Raw genomic sequence first — 17,250 nt, forward strand, 5'->3', positions numbered from 1 at the left:
GCATCCTGCAGCGACATGCCATCCCATCCGGTTTGCATTTAGTTGGACGATCATTTATTTTTCAACAGGACAATGACCCCAAACACACCTCCAGGCTGTGTAAGGGCTATTTGACCAAGAAGGAGAGTGATGGAGTGCTGCGGCAGATGACCTGGCCTCCACAGTCACCGGACCTGAACCCAATCGAGGTGGTTTGGGGTGAGCTGGACCGCAGAGTGAAGGCAAAGGGGCCAACAAGTGCTAAACACCTCTGGGAACTCCTTCAAGACTGTTGGAAAACCATTTCAGGTGACTACCTCTTGAAGCTCATGGAGAGAATGCCAAGAGTGTGCAAAGCAGTAATCAGAGCAAAGGGTGGCTATTTTGAAGAAACTAGAATATAAAACATGTTTTCAGTTATTTCACCTTTTTTTGTTAAGTACATAACTCCACATGTGTTCATTCATAGTTTTGATGCCTTCAGTGAGAATCTACAATGTAAACAGTCATGAAAATAAAGAAAACGCATTGAATGAGAAGGTGTGTCCAAACTTTTGGCCTGTACTGTATAATAGTATTATTCATTTTATCAGAATCAACCTTTGCAGAGATAATGTTTACATATTGTACTATGATATGATAAAGGTTTAGAGCTGCAGCTGCATCATTTCAAAGGGATACTCATCCTGAAAATGCTTTTTTTTTTTATTAGGCGAACCTCAAAATGTTTCATTTGTGCTGTGTGCCATCTTCATTTACTCTTCACATATAACACATATACTGATATTTACACATCTTAACAAATCTCACATGTGTTGAGTCTTCCTTTTCCATGACACCAAAAGTATTCAAATAGACCTTGTGGTTGCAGAGATATATTCATTGAATTATGGATATGCAATTTTCGAGCAGAGGCTTATAAAATAGGCTTAGGGTTTTAAAATGATGTGACATATTCCACTCAATATTCGCGATATAGTCATTTTATACAACCCACAAGGAACAAGCATTGATACATTGATTATATTCTATATATTGCCTACCAGTACTTAAAAGTTATTCAAATCCTGCCTATAGAGCGTGCTTATACCTGGTATTAACATGCATCTTGGGAGATCCAATTACAATTGAAAAACAACTCAAGTGTAAACGACCACCAAGACTTGTGATCTGATCACTCAAACCACTTGCAGAGATGGACAGGGATGCATTTTACCATATATATTTTGTAGTGTAAACACTAATGTGTCCTGAACTTTTTTTTACCCTGTCTCTCAGAGGCCTCAGCCTGTCTACTCCATTCGTTTCATCAGTCTGTTGAGAGGGGATGAGTGGAGCTCATGTGACTGGTCATTTCAGATATTTATTCTTACTCCCCCTGCTGGTCATGTGTTCCTACTACTAAGCCTCTCTTGTACATTGCACCCACCAATAGTCATTATAATTGCAGTAGTTTGCTGCAGGGGAGTAACACCTCTGATCAAATTTGTTTCACTTTTGGATAATAAAGTAACAGTGAAGTGAATTAACTGTTAGTGAAGTTTGATTTAGTTTACATTTGCATTTGTCCTTGCATAAGGTTTTAGGAAAACAAGTCCCATTGTGTGTAAGACGGCCCAAAAATCTTGTAACTGCAATGCATTGGAGTCCTTGTAATCTCTGTATAATATCCATCATCTCAGGTTGAGGGACTTGGAGGATCAGTTCCATGGTCTGCAGACCTCATCTTGTGCTGTGCCAGCCTTGAAATTCAAGGTAAAGTTTGCAAGTGTTTGAGTGTACTGTATCTGTCATCAGTTGTCACCTGCTACTGCCAGACATTTCATGTTCAGCATGTGTCCGAGATATAGAGAAATCAAAACCCTCTGAATAAAAAAAAAACAACAACCTTTGATTTAAACTACAGACCCTCTATTTGAAATGACAGACCCTCTGTTTGAAACCACAGACCCTCTGATTCAAACTACAAAGTGTTTTGTACCCTGTATAACAAACTATTTTTATTTGTATGTGTCCCTACTCTCAGAGGTTTTTTTATGTTATGTAGTATGTCACGTGGTTATCATGGATGTAATCGTGGAATTATTTGATGTATTATTTATTGTTCATTGTCTAATAAGCCCATGAGGGCTGGGTACCAATTATGGTGTTTGACACTTCAATAAACAGATCAATCAAAAAAAAGACAAACACAAAAAACCTCTGATTCAAACTACAAACCCTCTAGTTCAAAGAACAAACCCTCTTATTCAGACTACAAACCATCTGAATCAAAGTACAACCCCTCTCATTCCTTTAATCTGTGAATGAGAATAGAGTGATCCACTGTATCAAAGGCGGCACTGAGATCTCAGAGCAAGCGTATGGTTACCTGAGTCAGCAGCTAGAAGGAGGTTATTAGTTGTTCTTAGTAAGGCTGATTCAGTTCTGTGAAAAACTCTGAAACCAGATTGGAATGTTTTTTTTAAATGCAGTTTTAAACAAAGTGCGACAATTGTTAATAAAAAACTACTTTTTCAAGTATTTTAGCAGGAAAAGGGAGTTTGGAGATAGGTCTGTACTTATTTAGGACTGAGGGATCTAAATTATGCTTTTTAGGAAGTGGCTACACAATTGCATGTATGAAATATACTTCCTTGAAGAGTTTAGTTTAGTTGGAATAATGAAGAGAACAGGTGGAGATCTTCATAGAAGAGACAATATGATGGAGCTCTGGTTAAGTAATTGAGTTAAAGGAATTTAGAGCTACAGTGTTCTCAGAGGAGACTGATAAACTATATACAGATGGAATAATACTAGTTCTGATATTGAGAATTTCGTCTCTAAAAAAGTTAAGTAATTCTTCACATTTAAAGACAGATGCCTCTAAGCAGGAGGAGGAACTGGAGGAGGTGACAGAGTTTAAGATACTAATAAAGTACTCAGGGATTTTGACAGTTCTTGTTAATAATACAGTGGTGGAAAAAAGTTTTCGGACACCCCATGCATTTGTGAAATATTGCAAGAGAATCACTCTTAGGTCTTCAAGTGCAATTTCTTTTAGTACAGTCACAGCCAAAATACTAAATAAATCCTAAAAAGTTGAAAGTTCTTCAGACACAAAAATGGCTAAAACAAGGAACCTAACGCAGGAAACACGCCTGAAGATAAAGATTCTCAGCCAGGAAGGGTACAGCTGCCGCCAGATAGCCAGGAAGTGCAGATGCAGTCCTTCAGCAGTTGGATACACTCTGCAGAAATACAGACGAACCAACAGCTTGGAAGACAAACCAAGATCTGGGCGTCCAAGGGTTTCTTCAGCAAGAAACCGCATCCTGATCCGCATGTGCAGGCAAAACCGCTGAATGACATCACAGGAGCTTCAGCAGCAGTGGTCAAACCAAACTGGTGTCCAGTGTTCCACCCGCACTGTACGTGGCCGACTTTTAGATCATGGCTTAAGGTCCTACAAGGCTATCAAGAAGCCCCTGATCAATGAGAGACAGAGGTTAGCCCGGCGTGGTTGGGCCCAGGCACACAAGAACTGGACAGCCAGGAATTGGAAGAAGATTTTGTGGTCAGATGAGTCCAGTTTCCAGCTTTATCTTCCTCCTACTAATGTGAGGGTACGCAGAAGGCCAGGCGAAGCATTATCTCCAGCATGTACAGTACCTACTGTCAAGCATGGTGGAGGCAGTATCATGGTTTGGGGATGCATGAGTGCTGCTGGTGTTGGTCATCTCACTGTCTGTGATGGCACATTGAACTCTACCAAGTATTGTACCATTCTCAAAACCCACACGCTCCCTTCTGCGCGTGCACTGTTCCGTTGAGGTAAAAACTGGATGTTTCAACAAGATAATGCCCCTTGCCACACATCCAAGACCAGTAGAACTTGGCTGCAGGAGCACAGTATCCAGGTCTTAGAGTGGCCAGCTCAATCCCCGGACATGAGCCCCATTGAAAATCTGTGGTGGATTATCAAAAGGTCTGTTTCAAAGCATAAACCAAAGAATTTAGAAGAATTAAAAGCAGTAATTCAAGAAGAATGGGACAAGATTACCCCTCAACAGTGTGAAAGGCTCGTGGGGAACATGCCAGCCAGGATTAGAGCTCTACTACGTGCCAATGGCAGGACTACTAAATATTAATTTGATGATGTGATGGTTTATTTATTTTTTGTTCAGTTTTGAACACATTCTCTGTTATTTGTTGACTTTGATACCGACAATGTTGAGAACTGACATATTGAAACTGTCAAGAATTTAGTTTTGTTAGTTTTTCTTGTAAACAATAAACGCAGCCACACCTTTTGAAACACAAAAAAGATTTTTCCACAAATATTTCATGATAATATTTGAGATTGTGTAAAATTTTAAGGGTGTCCGAAAACTTTTTTCCACCACTGTATCATAGAAGTATTGAGCTTTGCAGTTTTGACAGTCTGCTGGTATTTAACCATGAGGACCAAAACATTCAAGTAAATTTATAAAATCATGGGTCATGGCATCAAGGGGACAACAAATGTGGATGTTGGAATTACCGAGAATGCTGGGAAAGGATGTGGGAAAGGAGATCAGAAAATTTACTGATAAAATTGATATTTGGCTTAGGGGGTCTGTATAGCAGGCTGAAAACGGGCGGGGTGCCATCTATCATGAAGGCCAAAGGTTCAAAAGATGAAAAAGGAGCCATTGAAGTAATGGAGCACTTGAGGCCTTTTCTGTAAATATCAGCAACCCCACCATGTGCAAGTAGTCTTGGTTGATGAAAATGAGAGTCGTCTGGGGGAGTGGCTTCAGTGAAAGGGGATGCGTCATTAGGGGTAAGCCATGACTCAGTGATGAAGAAGCAGTCTAGATTATTTGACAGAATATAATCCTGACAGATAAATGATTTGTTTGACAGTGATCTCACATTCAGCAGACCAACTTTTGAGGGAGGGGGTGGTTGGGATGGGATTGTAGTGGGTGTAATAGTAATAAGACTGTCGTAGTTTACTGAATGAGATGCCATGGAGTCAAAATTACAGAGTCTAAGTTTTAAACAGACTGGTATGTGACTTACAGGTGAAGTAGGTGAAAAAGAGTTTGACAGTCTATGCCCCATGAGTGTTAGGGGATGAAATTTTCCAGGTGTGGCAGAGGTTTCAGGTGTACTAGGACCCCTATCAGTGTAATTACACTGGCACTGAGTATTCTTTTGATTGTATGTTTGTGTCACTTCATGGTGGCATGGACTGTCTGTGATAAACTACAGACCCTCTGATTCAAACGACAAACCCTCTGAGTTGTACTTCAATCCTTCTGATTCAAACAACAAAGATTTTAATTTAAACTACAAACCACATGATTCAAACTACAACATGTTCATTTTCAGTGGTCCTGTGCAACCACAGTACTATGTAACTGGCCAATGAGCAGCTCTGTAGGTAGGGGCTGGCAGCCTTTCAGTGGTGACTGTCTCTTACTCTGCTGTTGAATTGAGCCTGTTCTCTATGTTGCAGGTAGAAAATTTCTTCTGCATGGGCTCTCCTCTCGCTGTTTTCCTGGCGTTGCGGGGGACCCGGCCTGGAAACAATAATGTGCAGGACCACATCCTGCCCACAACTATCTGCAAACGCCTCTTCAATATATTCCACCCCACAGATCCTGTGGTGAGCCACAGTACCTACAACTGAATGTATCACTGTCCCACTTAGGTCAAAATCATCACCCACTATTATGATCAGCCTGTTGCCAGATGTTTAGTGATTAGTGGTGGCTAACAAACAGAAACAAAATGATACAAATTTGTGGTGTTGGTATTCAATTACACAACCAAATACTTAAAAACTAGATGACAAGCTGGAAAATTACATTTAAATAAAATGTGTTAAAATAAAATTAGAGGAAGTAATGTTGTGACAAACCCTGATCTGCTCTTGCATTTGTATTTTTTTGTTTCAGGCATACAGATTGGAGCCTCTTATCTTAAGGCACTACAGTAACATTGTGCCTGTTCAAATCCACTGGTAAGTGGTTGTATTTGACAGATAATATGCTGGTTATTAAGGAATTCTTCTGTGAATTTCTCACAGCAGTGTATGCTGTGATGTGATGGTTTCACATTATCCACAGTTTCTGTCTGTTCTGTCTGTTGTGAAATATTTTGTTCCTCTGAACAGTTTACACTAAGAGTGATGGTATTGTACTGTCCTTCGATGAGCAGATGGTGAGGTGTTGCTGTGACCTGAACACAGGCTTCTGTGGAACCTTAACCAACAGGGCAATAGCTGTCATAAGCTCTGCACTAGCTGCTCGCTATACTACTACTACTATACTACTATACTACTACTATAAGATAAGATAAAGTGTATCTTATCTTATCTTATCTTATCTTATCTTATCTTATCTTATCCTGCATCCCAAGACTGACATCCCCTTTCAGCAGCAGCAATACAACAGCCAACAACAAGTGTACTGTCTCCTGCAGCTCACGGTCATAGGTAGCTGACATGACTGACAGGCTTCACAGCATCTAAGCTGTCAATGACATGTTTACTTCACTGACCTCTGGAAATCTCACCGCTTCACTCAACAGTCATTTTATCTGAATTGGACTACTGTCTGAACAATGATACTCAACAGTTAAGCAGGAGCATGAAGAGTTAAACACAGTTCATTACAGTATCATAAGCTTGAAATAGTAATAAGCATCATGTTACAGTCTGTCTGCTATGATATACCAGTAACCTTATTGACCCTTTGCTAAGTCCCGTCGCTCCAATGCAGACTGGCCAATCATAGCGTAGCACTGGCCAGCACAAAGAAGGGCTCAACAACACCAAAGCAGTGCTCCATAGACTCTCACGCAATCTTTTCAGATTTCCTTCATTTTCAGGCTGCTTTTGTGGATTTCAAGCTAAATGTTGTGCTTGGGGCATGTGTATTAATGATATTCATTACCTGGAGAGGTTGGTAAAAGATAGATTTCTTCCCTGTTCCAAAATCAGAATCAAACCCTGAAAAGTGTAGGGTTAGCTAGCTAGCTACTGAATGTTTACACATGCTGCTTCTGTTTTTTAATGATTATAACACTGAAAAAAAGACCTACCCATCTGTACAGGAATCAGTGAAGAGAAGCAGGGAAACTTTGCTGATAGTGAATCAGCTGTGTGTTATTGCATTGTGCGCAGATTGTTTGACTGGCAGCAGCATGGGGGCGAAGCCAAACACCATTCATCTGCATACACTGCTATGCCACGCAGCTGGTTCATATTGGCAAAGTTTGCCTTTATATTCATTGTCTACTTTTACGATCACCAGCAATTTGGTGGTTCACTTTGTCTATTTAACCTGTTTTGGCTGATGAGTGAGTCTGACATCCTGGATATAGCCTTAAAGCGCATTTTGTAGACCCCTCTGTCTGTCGGAATCACTAATTCACTTTTCCACAAATACGATAATATTTCTTCAGGGAGCGCAGGTAGTTACAGTGTGGGCTCCATGCTTACTTAGACACCTTGTCGGACCATCACTAAGGGGCGGGCTTAGCGAAAGGTCAATTGTGATTGAGGCTGCAGTATGCCCAGGTTCATGAGATCACAGCTGAAGACAGAATGAGACTACATGCTTCAGTGACCTAAAGTTGATGTGGATGTGATGTGCAGGTACAACACCAGCAACCCAACACCGTATGATCACATCCGGCCCACACTGCTTAACCCCCCAAAGGAGACGGCATCTGTCTCAGACTCAGAGAGCATCCCCAGTCCCTGCACCTCCCCGCCCCAGGCCCGACGGCACTATGGAGAGTCCATCACCAGCCTGGGCAAGGCCAGCATCATGGGTGAGCACAGAGAGGGTTATGGCTGCATGGATGGCTGATGTAGTAGAGCAAATCAAATTCATAGATATGTTAATATGAGATATTGGAGACTGATGATAAAATAACCCCTATGTCCTGTCGGTTTCCCTTTATTATGACAAATACTGACTATTGCTGCCTGATAGTATGCAGAACGATTTCCTCTCATGCAGATGCAGCACATAATCGTTAACTGGCAGTTGGCTGTTGTCTTTGTGGTGAGTTTAGCAGCAACTTTTTGGCCGAGACACAGATGATATGAGGTGACCAAGCGTCAGAGGGCTGAAAATTGAAGCCAGCACTGAAGTGTCAAAAACTGAAGTTCCTTCAAAGTCCACTTGAGGCTGGCTCCAGACACTAGTCAATGCCAATAGGCCCAAGTTTTAAAATGTCTAACTTTACAGCAGAAATAAAAATGTTTACAGCCTGGTACAAAAAACAGTTTGGGTCTCTATGGTTAATTTCCCCCTTCATGACTAGGGGAGACTGGAGATGGTTGTTACATTTTTGACATTTCTGTCTGTAACTCAGGTCTCTTTTAAGCCAGTGCATTCAAAATGTGACACAAACTAGTTACATGTGTCAGGTATTAAATGGTGTAGTTGTTGACTCTGCAACACAAACAGAAAATCCATGGTTTAGTCTCAAACACAAGGAGTGAAATGTTACAATCTACCCTATAGTCTGGGTTAGTTGTAATGGAACACGGGGTGAAATGTAACATTATGAAAAGAGGGTATGACAAGAACTTAAGATACTGAAAACTTTGTATTTAACACTTACATAATTGGTGTGTGTGTGTGTGTCTGCAAATATGCTCCAGCTTCAAAACTTGAACATCTGTCTCTCTGTGTGTCTTACGCTAGCATTTATACACAGCTATAAAACAACAAAATGCACAAATATGCAACAGAATCAACAAGTGAACATTAGTGTGTGTGTGCGCGCGCCAAGTATTTTTGTCACTATCACCATCGGAGTCACAGTGGTGACAAATGTATGGCCCTCAGTCCTGGAGAGCAGGCTTCGTGGGCCCAAAGACTACAGGCTGTACACTGAACCCAAACTTATTTTGGTTTTGAGTTTTTGAAGTGTTCCATGCACACAATGCAAAAAGTGTCATCATCATCTGAGGAATCTGTGTTCTGTAGCATGATGTTATGCATTTTCTGTTTTTTCTTTCCTGATGTTTTTTTTTGACAGCCTGGGTCGTTGTTGGTTTGTGCAAGTTGATTTGTCTTGTTTCTTGACCCATACTGATGTTGTTACAACTAACCCAGACTGTTGTAGCCATGAACTCACTTGTCTTACAAACCAACAACTAAAACATTATCACTAACAATTTGCATGGAAAATATCTACACAAACACATAATTAACATGATTTAAGTTTGATGAGTTTATGTACAAAGGAGGCAATGCTATTACAAAAAGAAATGAAGCGGGAAAAAAATACTTTCTTACCTCAAAATGAGTTTTTTCCCTCTAAAATTAGCTGTGTTTGCCACAAGGTACTACTTCCTCACATGTGGAGTAAGGACTAAACTGAGCATGCACAGAGTGGATCAGATGATTTGTAACTTGTTCCTGTTTGGATAAATTTAAAGTGTTGCAACTAACCCATGTTACAACCATCCCCGGTCTCCCATACTGTATGGAGAGGGTATTTTTATATAACTCATCTGCTCATTTTATTAAGGCATAAAGTTATTTAGTTATGTAAGGGCAGGCCATTTTGACAGGCTGTCTGCGAATAGTGTCCACGACTTTTCAGTCAGATCCACCCCTTCGCCCTTTCCCACAAATATGGTCACTTCTGGCTCCAAAAAGTCAAGATGGCTCATCAATCATCCACCCGTCACCAACCCAATGTAATTATCTTCTAAAATTTAGAGACCCGCACCCAACCCGTGCCAAACTTTAAGTTATTGTATTAACATTTAAATTATGTCCAGCCGTTCGTGCTCATTCGCTTTTCATATAGGCGCATTTTCTTGACTTAAACAATTAAAAGATTATAGGCTACTTTTGAATGTGGTCACATTTCTAATGTAAAAATTACTCTAGCCTTGGGCATTAAGAGAAAAATCGATTTGTCAACATGTCGACGTCAGTGGCACAAGTCAACACCCCCCGGGAGGAGTCGACAAGTCATGTGTTTTTTCTCTCTCTCTCTCTCTCTCTCTCTCTCTCTCTGTGTGCTTGTGTACGGAATGCATTCGCTGCCTCTGATTGGCTTACACTGATACTTTATCCTAAGTGAACATACTATAAGACTCCAGTCATTCGGGCTTTCATAGTCGAGCGCACATTATAGTTTCCTGTAAAAATACATGCCGAGCAGTCACTGGTGCGCGGAGCGGAGTCCGCGTGGTTGTAAAATCTGAGCTTTGCGCGCACAGGGCTTGCAGACGTCCACTTTGAGTCTGCGCAGACCTCCGCAGAGTCCGTTCCGCGTATGTTCCACCCGAGTATGTTCGGGCCTTGACAGACACATGTGTGGAGATACTTCACTTTCCTCCGCCATGTCAATGTGATGACATCATAAAATGACTTGTCGACTCGACTTCGACTTTATTGACGATAAGTCGACCTGAAAAAAAATCAAAGTCGTTAATGCCCTACTCTAGCCTAATATTGTTTGCACTGTTGCAATAATAAAAGTATTTGAAGTAATTACAATGTTAATTTTTATTGGCCCACCGACCCGCGGATTGCGGATATCCGGATGTCGCGGATATATGTATATATATATATACATATATATATATAGCAAGGGCCTTGCTTTAGAGAGGTCGGCATCTTGCGCCGCCATGTATGTACGGCAGCCCAAGCGAACAATCCAGCCAGCCAGAGAACGCGTTTCGCGTGTATAAATAAACCAGGAAGGAAGAAGGAGGAGGAAACAGCAGAGAGTGTTAGTAGTTCGTCGATAGAGAGTAGTGAAAAGTTTTTTTAGTTATAAAGTTTGCGAATGGACCACACTTACCACACAGCAGGAGAGAATGAACCCGAACCGTCATCTGCGAGGAAAAGAAGACGCAACTTCACTCCTTGTGATGCACTCTCTGCTGTGCTTTTCCTCCTGATGATATATCTCCCCAACGATATAGCACCGAATCCCATTCTGTGCAGCAAAATGGGAGCGGAGGATTCAGCCTCTCGTCTCGCCCGCTCAGCATCCAGCACATGGAGTTCCTCATCTGTATGCTCCGGCTCAAACGGGTACGGCTCTGGATCTGTGTCTGCTACAAGAAACTCTTCAAAATCGCCTTCAAAGTCGTCCATGGCAGCTACTATAGTCCAGAGATATTGCTAGGCTAAATAAACAGCTGAGTTTTGTTTACAGGCTATGTCTGTGCCTGCTCACCGGTGTATCCCTCCGCAGATCACAGCGCAGGCCATACTGAAAATTTTAGTCTTATGTCAATAACAGACAGTAGGATAGCAGTAGCGTTACTCCTATGCACCCTGCTGATTGGATTCAGTACAGCTAAAACCACTGTTTATTATTGAACAGTACAGGTTACTGTTGGCCATAACCACGCCAAAAAAAACAACAAACAAGAATTTAGCTGTAACTCCAACTGTGCACTGCTGCTCTCTCCTCCAGCTCGCTCATACACACACCAACAAGCGCACTTACGCACTCCCCTTTTCCCGAACGCTACTCTGGTCTCCTGCTCGTGAGTGATTCATTACAATATCGTAACATGGTTTAGATTTCTAAATAAATATTCACCTCGTCGCTAGATAGACCTACTCCTGAAAAAACTGTGTTTGCGCAAGGCTTTTGGTCCTACGAGGCCACCGTCATTTACCCGATGGGAGGGGTGAACAAGTGAGCCCTGCAATCTAAAATTTGACCACTGATGTCACTGTTTTCAACCCATTTTACACACTGGCCCTTTAAGCGAGCAGAGACAGTTAGTTTATGTTACAGGGAAAAATTGATCAGTTGATCAGTTAATCAGTTCATCGCAGAGCTGCTTTGGATGAGTTCTTAGCCTAGAGTACAGTGACTTAATAATTATTCACACACAAATCACAGGATCAAGTACTACTACTACTACATAACAAAGAACTAGAAAGACAAAGAAATGAATAAATGAAGAGAAATATGAGTGAGCACAAATGATTCAGCGATGAGCAATTTCTAAATGAAAGCGCCCCATGGTGTTAGTCAGGTAGAGTCAGTGACCAAAATCTTTGAAGTTTAACAATTAAAAGGATTTAATAGATCAAGACATTTGAGAGTTTAGGAAGCACCAGAGAAGAGAGAGAAGAGATTTAATTAATCATTATAAATTTAGGGGAGATCCTAGTTGAGGTCTAAGGCCCAGGTCATACCAAAGATTTGCGACAAGAAGAAACTATTGTAGATCGTTGTAAGATGCAGTGGTGTGAACTGGTCGGTCTGAGCTTGACTCAAGCTGGCTGTGTGTCATCTGCAACTCATCTCGTCAAATCGCTGGCAGCTGTTTTTAGAATGTAAAGCACATCACCTGTTTCAACAACCAAACGGCTTATAGCGCAGTCCACTGGTCAAGTCAAAGTGACTGCAGATGGTGGGTTCTCTTGCTGTGGCAGGTGCTCCGTACCTGCCTCTGTTTCCATCCTCATGGTGTGCCGCTGTCGTATGGTGGGTAGCTTCTGCTGCTGCTCGCTGTATGTGCTTACGCCTCCTCACACACACACACACACACACACACACACACACACACACACACTCACTGACTGATTAATTTGCCCTGGTTATTTATATTATTTTGTTGCATTGATTATAAATACAGTCCATCTGGTGATTTCATTACTACTACAAATACAACTGGGGCCAGTATGTCACTATCACTATCCTCATTCATTCATTCATTCATTCATTCATTCATATTTTAGGAAGCTACAAATTATATGCAGCCACAAAATAAGCCTGAAAAGCTGGAAATCAGAATGGAAGTACAGAGTGTTTCTGCATAGAAATGACACACCATCTCATCTAGTTGCATTGGTGTGAACCCGCGGGTTATAACAACATTGCAGAACGGCGCATTGCAAGTAGTTGCCTGTTTCAGCTCATCTTGATGCGAATCTTTGGTCTGAACTGGGCTGAATGATCATTATTTAACTTGATTAAGGGGTGGCTGTGGCTCAGAGTTAGAGCGGGTTGTCCACCAATCAGAAGATCAGCGGTTTGATACCCGGCTCCTCCAGTCTGCATGTCGAAGTATCCTTGAGCAAGATACTGAACCCCAAATTGCTCCCGAAGATGCTTCCATTGGTGTGTGAGTGTAGCAGGTGAGTAGCAGGTGGCATCTTGTATGGTAACCTTGGCCACCAGTGTATGAATGTGTGTATGAATGGGTGAATGTGACCTGTAGTGTAAAAAGCGCTTTGAGGAGTCTGTATCCATGTTATTGAGGAGGTCAAGATGTACACATTGTGTTGTGAGGCATTTGAATATTATACCCCACCTCTTCTCAGATTGACAGCCAATCTTGACATTGTTTGGTCCAAAGAAGTCTATTCCAGTGGAGTAGAAGGAACGTTTAAGTAACCTGAGACAAGCAGCAGGCAAATCAGCTGTCTTTGGGATGACTGGTTTTCCTCTCCACTTTTGACATGAAACACACTTGCGCTGATGTCGATGGACTGCCTCTCATTCTCTCAAGATCCAGAATTTCCGCCTGATTTCGGCAAAGAGTCGTTCTGAGCCAGTGTGATACAGTTTTCCATCATAATCCTATATGATCAATTTGGTCACATTGTGAGTAGGGTCCAGGACAATTGGATGGATTGACTCAGATTCCAGTTGATGGCTTTGCCGTAGTCTGGCTCCAACTTGAATGAGTCCAAAGTTTGATTAAGCAACTATGTGGTGGAAGTAACGTGACAGGCGTGGCAGATCTGGAGGCCAGACAGGAGGCCGACATGACAGGCAGAACAGATCTGGAGACCTGCCGGGAGGCCGACGTGACAGGCGGAGCAGATCTGGAGGCTGGCCGGGAGGCCGACGTGGCAGGTGGAGCAGATCTGGGGGGTGGCCGGGAGGCCGACGTGACAGGCAGAGCAGAGCTGGAGGTTAGCCGGGATGCTGCTGCAGCCCAGCAGGAACGGGGACTTGAGGATGCTGCGGCCCAGCAGGAATGGGGACTTGAGGCTGCTGTGGCCCAGCAGGATCAGCAGGAGGCAGAAGCAGCTCAGTAACTTGGGGCTGTCCCAGCACAGCACAGACAGGAACTTGGGAGTGCAATTCATCCTCAGGGGATCTGAAGGATGTGAAGAGGCACTGGACAGGCACTGAGAAGTTTTGAGATTGAAAGTCTCTTATGGGGCCTTGAAGTGTCCATCCTAGACGCGTTTTGGGAGCTGTAGGTGATCCAAAAGAGCCCAGTCTGACTGGAGTAATAAGAGTGATAAGATGGATGTGATCTGAGCCTATGAGCGCCAGTGGTGATGCTCTGTTGATGGATGGTAATGGAATGCCTTGTACAGTAGATGTTTGTATTTTCTTTGAAGGGATAGAACAGGATAATTATGCTCTGAAAATGCTAACTAGCAGTAAAGGCATGATTGATGGTGAAAGTCTTCTCAGGGTATGCAACAGGAGAGATCTGAAAACTGACAGATAAACCATCAAGAGTTTCAAAATCTTGGCGAACAGTTCTGAGTGATAATTTCTCGCCATACCATCCAGGTGGAGATGCTGAGCAGCTGGCTGCAGAAGAAGGGTATGTTGAGAACCGTCATCAAGGACAGCATATGTTTCCAGAGTGCGTTTCCCATTGTGGAGAAGTACTTTTACAACTTTCAGGAGTACACCATTGCAGTCACTTGGTCGGTTGATGTATAAAATCCCCTGCTAGAGGATGATCGACGTCACTGCACGCCACTCCTACTCTGCCTGAGAGACGCTGTGCACATGCACACAACTCGTGTAATTAAGACTATTTGACCGAGTGAACAGATCATCACCCTGACTCGGCTTCCCAATTCTGCAGTCTTTGGTGAAAGTTATCACAGATGTTATAATGCATGGCGCTAAGTTATTAATGTCAAGACTGCAGTGTAGACGCTTATGATAATTAGCAGGCTATTAGTTTACCCTATGAGGTGCTCATCTGGGGAAATGAGTAGATTTAATCCAGTTTATACGCTACAAATTGTTATCTCTAAGTTGCTGCCTATTTATTTAACTCAGTAGCGGACGAGAGCAACTCTGACATTCTAGCCCTGTCACATGACCTACATCTTGTTGAAGCCAGTGCCATATTAATGTTTATTTATGTGCCTGCCCTGACCCTGTGGTGGCAAAACAACTATTTAATAAACAGTTTAAAGAAAAACGTCTTCACACGTCGGCTGTCTTTCTTGAGTTTTAATAAGCATTCATGAATGGAGTCACACACATACAACCGCATGAACAGTCAGTCAGTGAGTGAGTGCCGAGATGTTCTTCAGGCATGCTATCTTTATAGTTCCCAAAACACATGCATGTCAATAGTCAAAATATATGGCACTCAGGTGGTTTCTGCAGTAAGCATCCTTAAGACACAACATCTCTTGAGGCTCACAAGAACACTTGGTGTAGGAGCTTCCCTGGCTCGTAACCTTTAACCTACTTCCATTAGGCCTCTGCTGTATCTCACACTGCTGTCACAGTAGAGGTTAAATGAGCAACACCTGTCATTAGGTGAGAAGTTCAGTTTCATCAAAACAGGTAACGTTATATAACACATGCAGAACACATTATAGGTTAAATATGGTTAAATACCAGAATATTCCACCACATTCCACCCTTTTTAGCATTCAAATGCTAAACCATAAGCATGGAAAATTCCCCATTATCTAACGACCTTATGACCTATGAGTACCACCCGTACCAGCCAAACGCCAGTATCGCCAGCCTCCAACATGGGAGATGAAAGCCCAGGCAGAAGTCACAGGCCACAAGCACAGGCAAGCCAAACATCTCCCTCCCTATATGGCGAAGGAGAAGGTAAAAGACTTGTCCGTCTAACTGCACTACCTAATAAGGGAAAAAACCTCTATATGACAAGGACAAAAAATTCCTTAAACTAAATTCTAAGCTAAAGCAAGATAATCATAAATGAAAAATGTCATCTTTAATGAGAATACACAATAGTAAAAACCCAATAAAGGGAACACATTTCTTTACTGACTGTCATGCAAATGTTTATATAAAATGAGTTATAAAAATGAAAATAAAAAAATGAAAGTGAAAATCAAAAGAATAAATTGAGTAAATATGGTGTCTACTAAACTAATGCTAAGTGTAATCAATGTGAAGTAGTGTAATGTGATTTGCTTATCAAACTATTAATGAATCAACTTTAATGATCAAACCATTCTAAACTAAAACAAATAAATGTGAATATAAGAAGAACTTAAAGGAGTGACTCCTGTGAATTGTAGGGGGGAGTCCACAGATCCATCTGCACGTAGCGCCCTACAGCAGATGATACCATTGATGTAATCAGAGATCTCACACAGGGAACGACACAAAACACAACAATTCATGGCATCAGCAAAACCACTACGAAAGGGGCACACAGATGCATTAATGACACTTTCCATCCACTCAAAGAAAGCCTAGCACAGCGCCAGCAACGTTTTTTCTCCCTTAAACAGTTTATCGTTTGATCCTTTGTCATCTCAGTGAACTCAGGACATTTGCTGATATGATGTTCAAGTGAGCTGCAGGATGCACAAGTTGCTCTGACCTTGGAAAAGATTCTGAAGATGGTGTGTATTCCCTAGGTTTGTTTGCTCCATGTAGAATTGTTGTCAGAGCAGGTATGGATTTACAAGAGGGTCTTTGTTGGTTGGAAGATGAGATGGAGATCTCTTTTCTGGGTTGGCACCGAGCTTCAGATTGCAACCAAGATGAGAACATAAGCAAATCATAGATCAGGACACCTTGGTTCCTGTAGAAATGCCGTTTAAAGTGAGTGGAATGTTCTGCAGGCAGCTTCTCAAGGAGGCAATCTTCTTGGGAGCCACAGAGAATTTCTGCTTGGCCTTGATCTTCAATGCTGTTAAGCAGACCAACAAGTGCTTGTACACAAAGGGCAAAGTTGTCAAGAACATAACTATCACCTACTCTAATAGGAAGGAGATCCATGATGTTCCTGAGCTCCTTCAATGCCAGTTGTCTAGGTTGGCCATAACGTTCATCGGGAGCTTTGATGGCTTGGGTGTATGGGTCAGAAGCATAGGTGAAAGCAAGGGCTAGTCGCTTGGCCTGGTCCATTTTCAGATGATCAAGGAGAACGTGATATTTGAAATGCTCTGTCTCATTAGGATCAAGTTTATTACTCAGTGCCATCCGCAGCATCCTATAGTGCATTTCATCCTCTCCTCTAAGTTTTGGAAAGGAAGGGCCCTCAAGCTTGTAGACATGTGTTCTGCCAGTAGGGGGTGCCAA

General features: G+C 42.1%; 1 protein-coding gene across 1 annotated transcript in view; it reads left to right on the forward strand.

The window, feature by feature from the left end:
• Positions 1 to 17,250, forward strand: part of ddhd1b (DDHD domain containing 1b) — a 94,509-nt gene that overhangs the window by 55,009 nt on the left and 22,250 nt on the right. Inside the window, exons 8-11 of the mRNA XM_049590662.1 lie at positions 1,662 to 1,734; positions 5,465 to 5,614; positions 5,907 to 5,971; positions 7,610 to 7,788. Of these exons, the coding sequence (XP_049446619.1) occupies positions 1,662 to 1,734; positions 5,465 to 5,614; positions 5,907 to 5,971; positions 7,610 to 7,788 (467 nt within the window). The remainder of the gene's footprint in view (positions 1 to 1,661; positions 1,735 to 5,464; positions 5,615 to 5,906; positions 5,972 to 7,609; positions 7,789 to 17,250) is intronic.

This window comes from Epinephelus fuscoguttatus, linkage group LG11 (genome assembly GCF_011397635.1).
Source record: "Epinephelus fuscoguttatus linkage group LG11, E.fuscoguttatus.final_Chr_v1".
Taxonomy (NCBI): Eukaryota; Metazoa; Chordata; class Actinopteri; order Perciformes; family Serranidae; genus Epinephelus; species Epinephelus fuscoguttatus.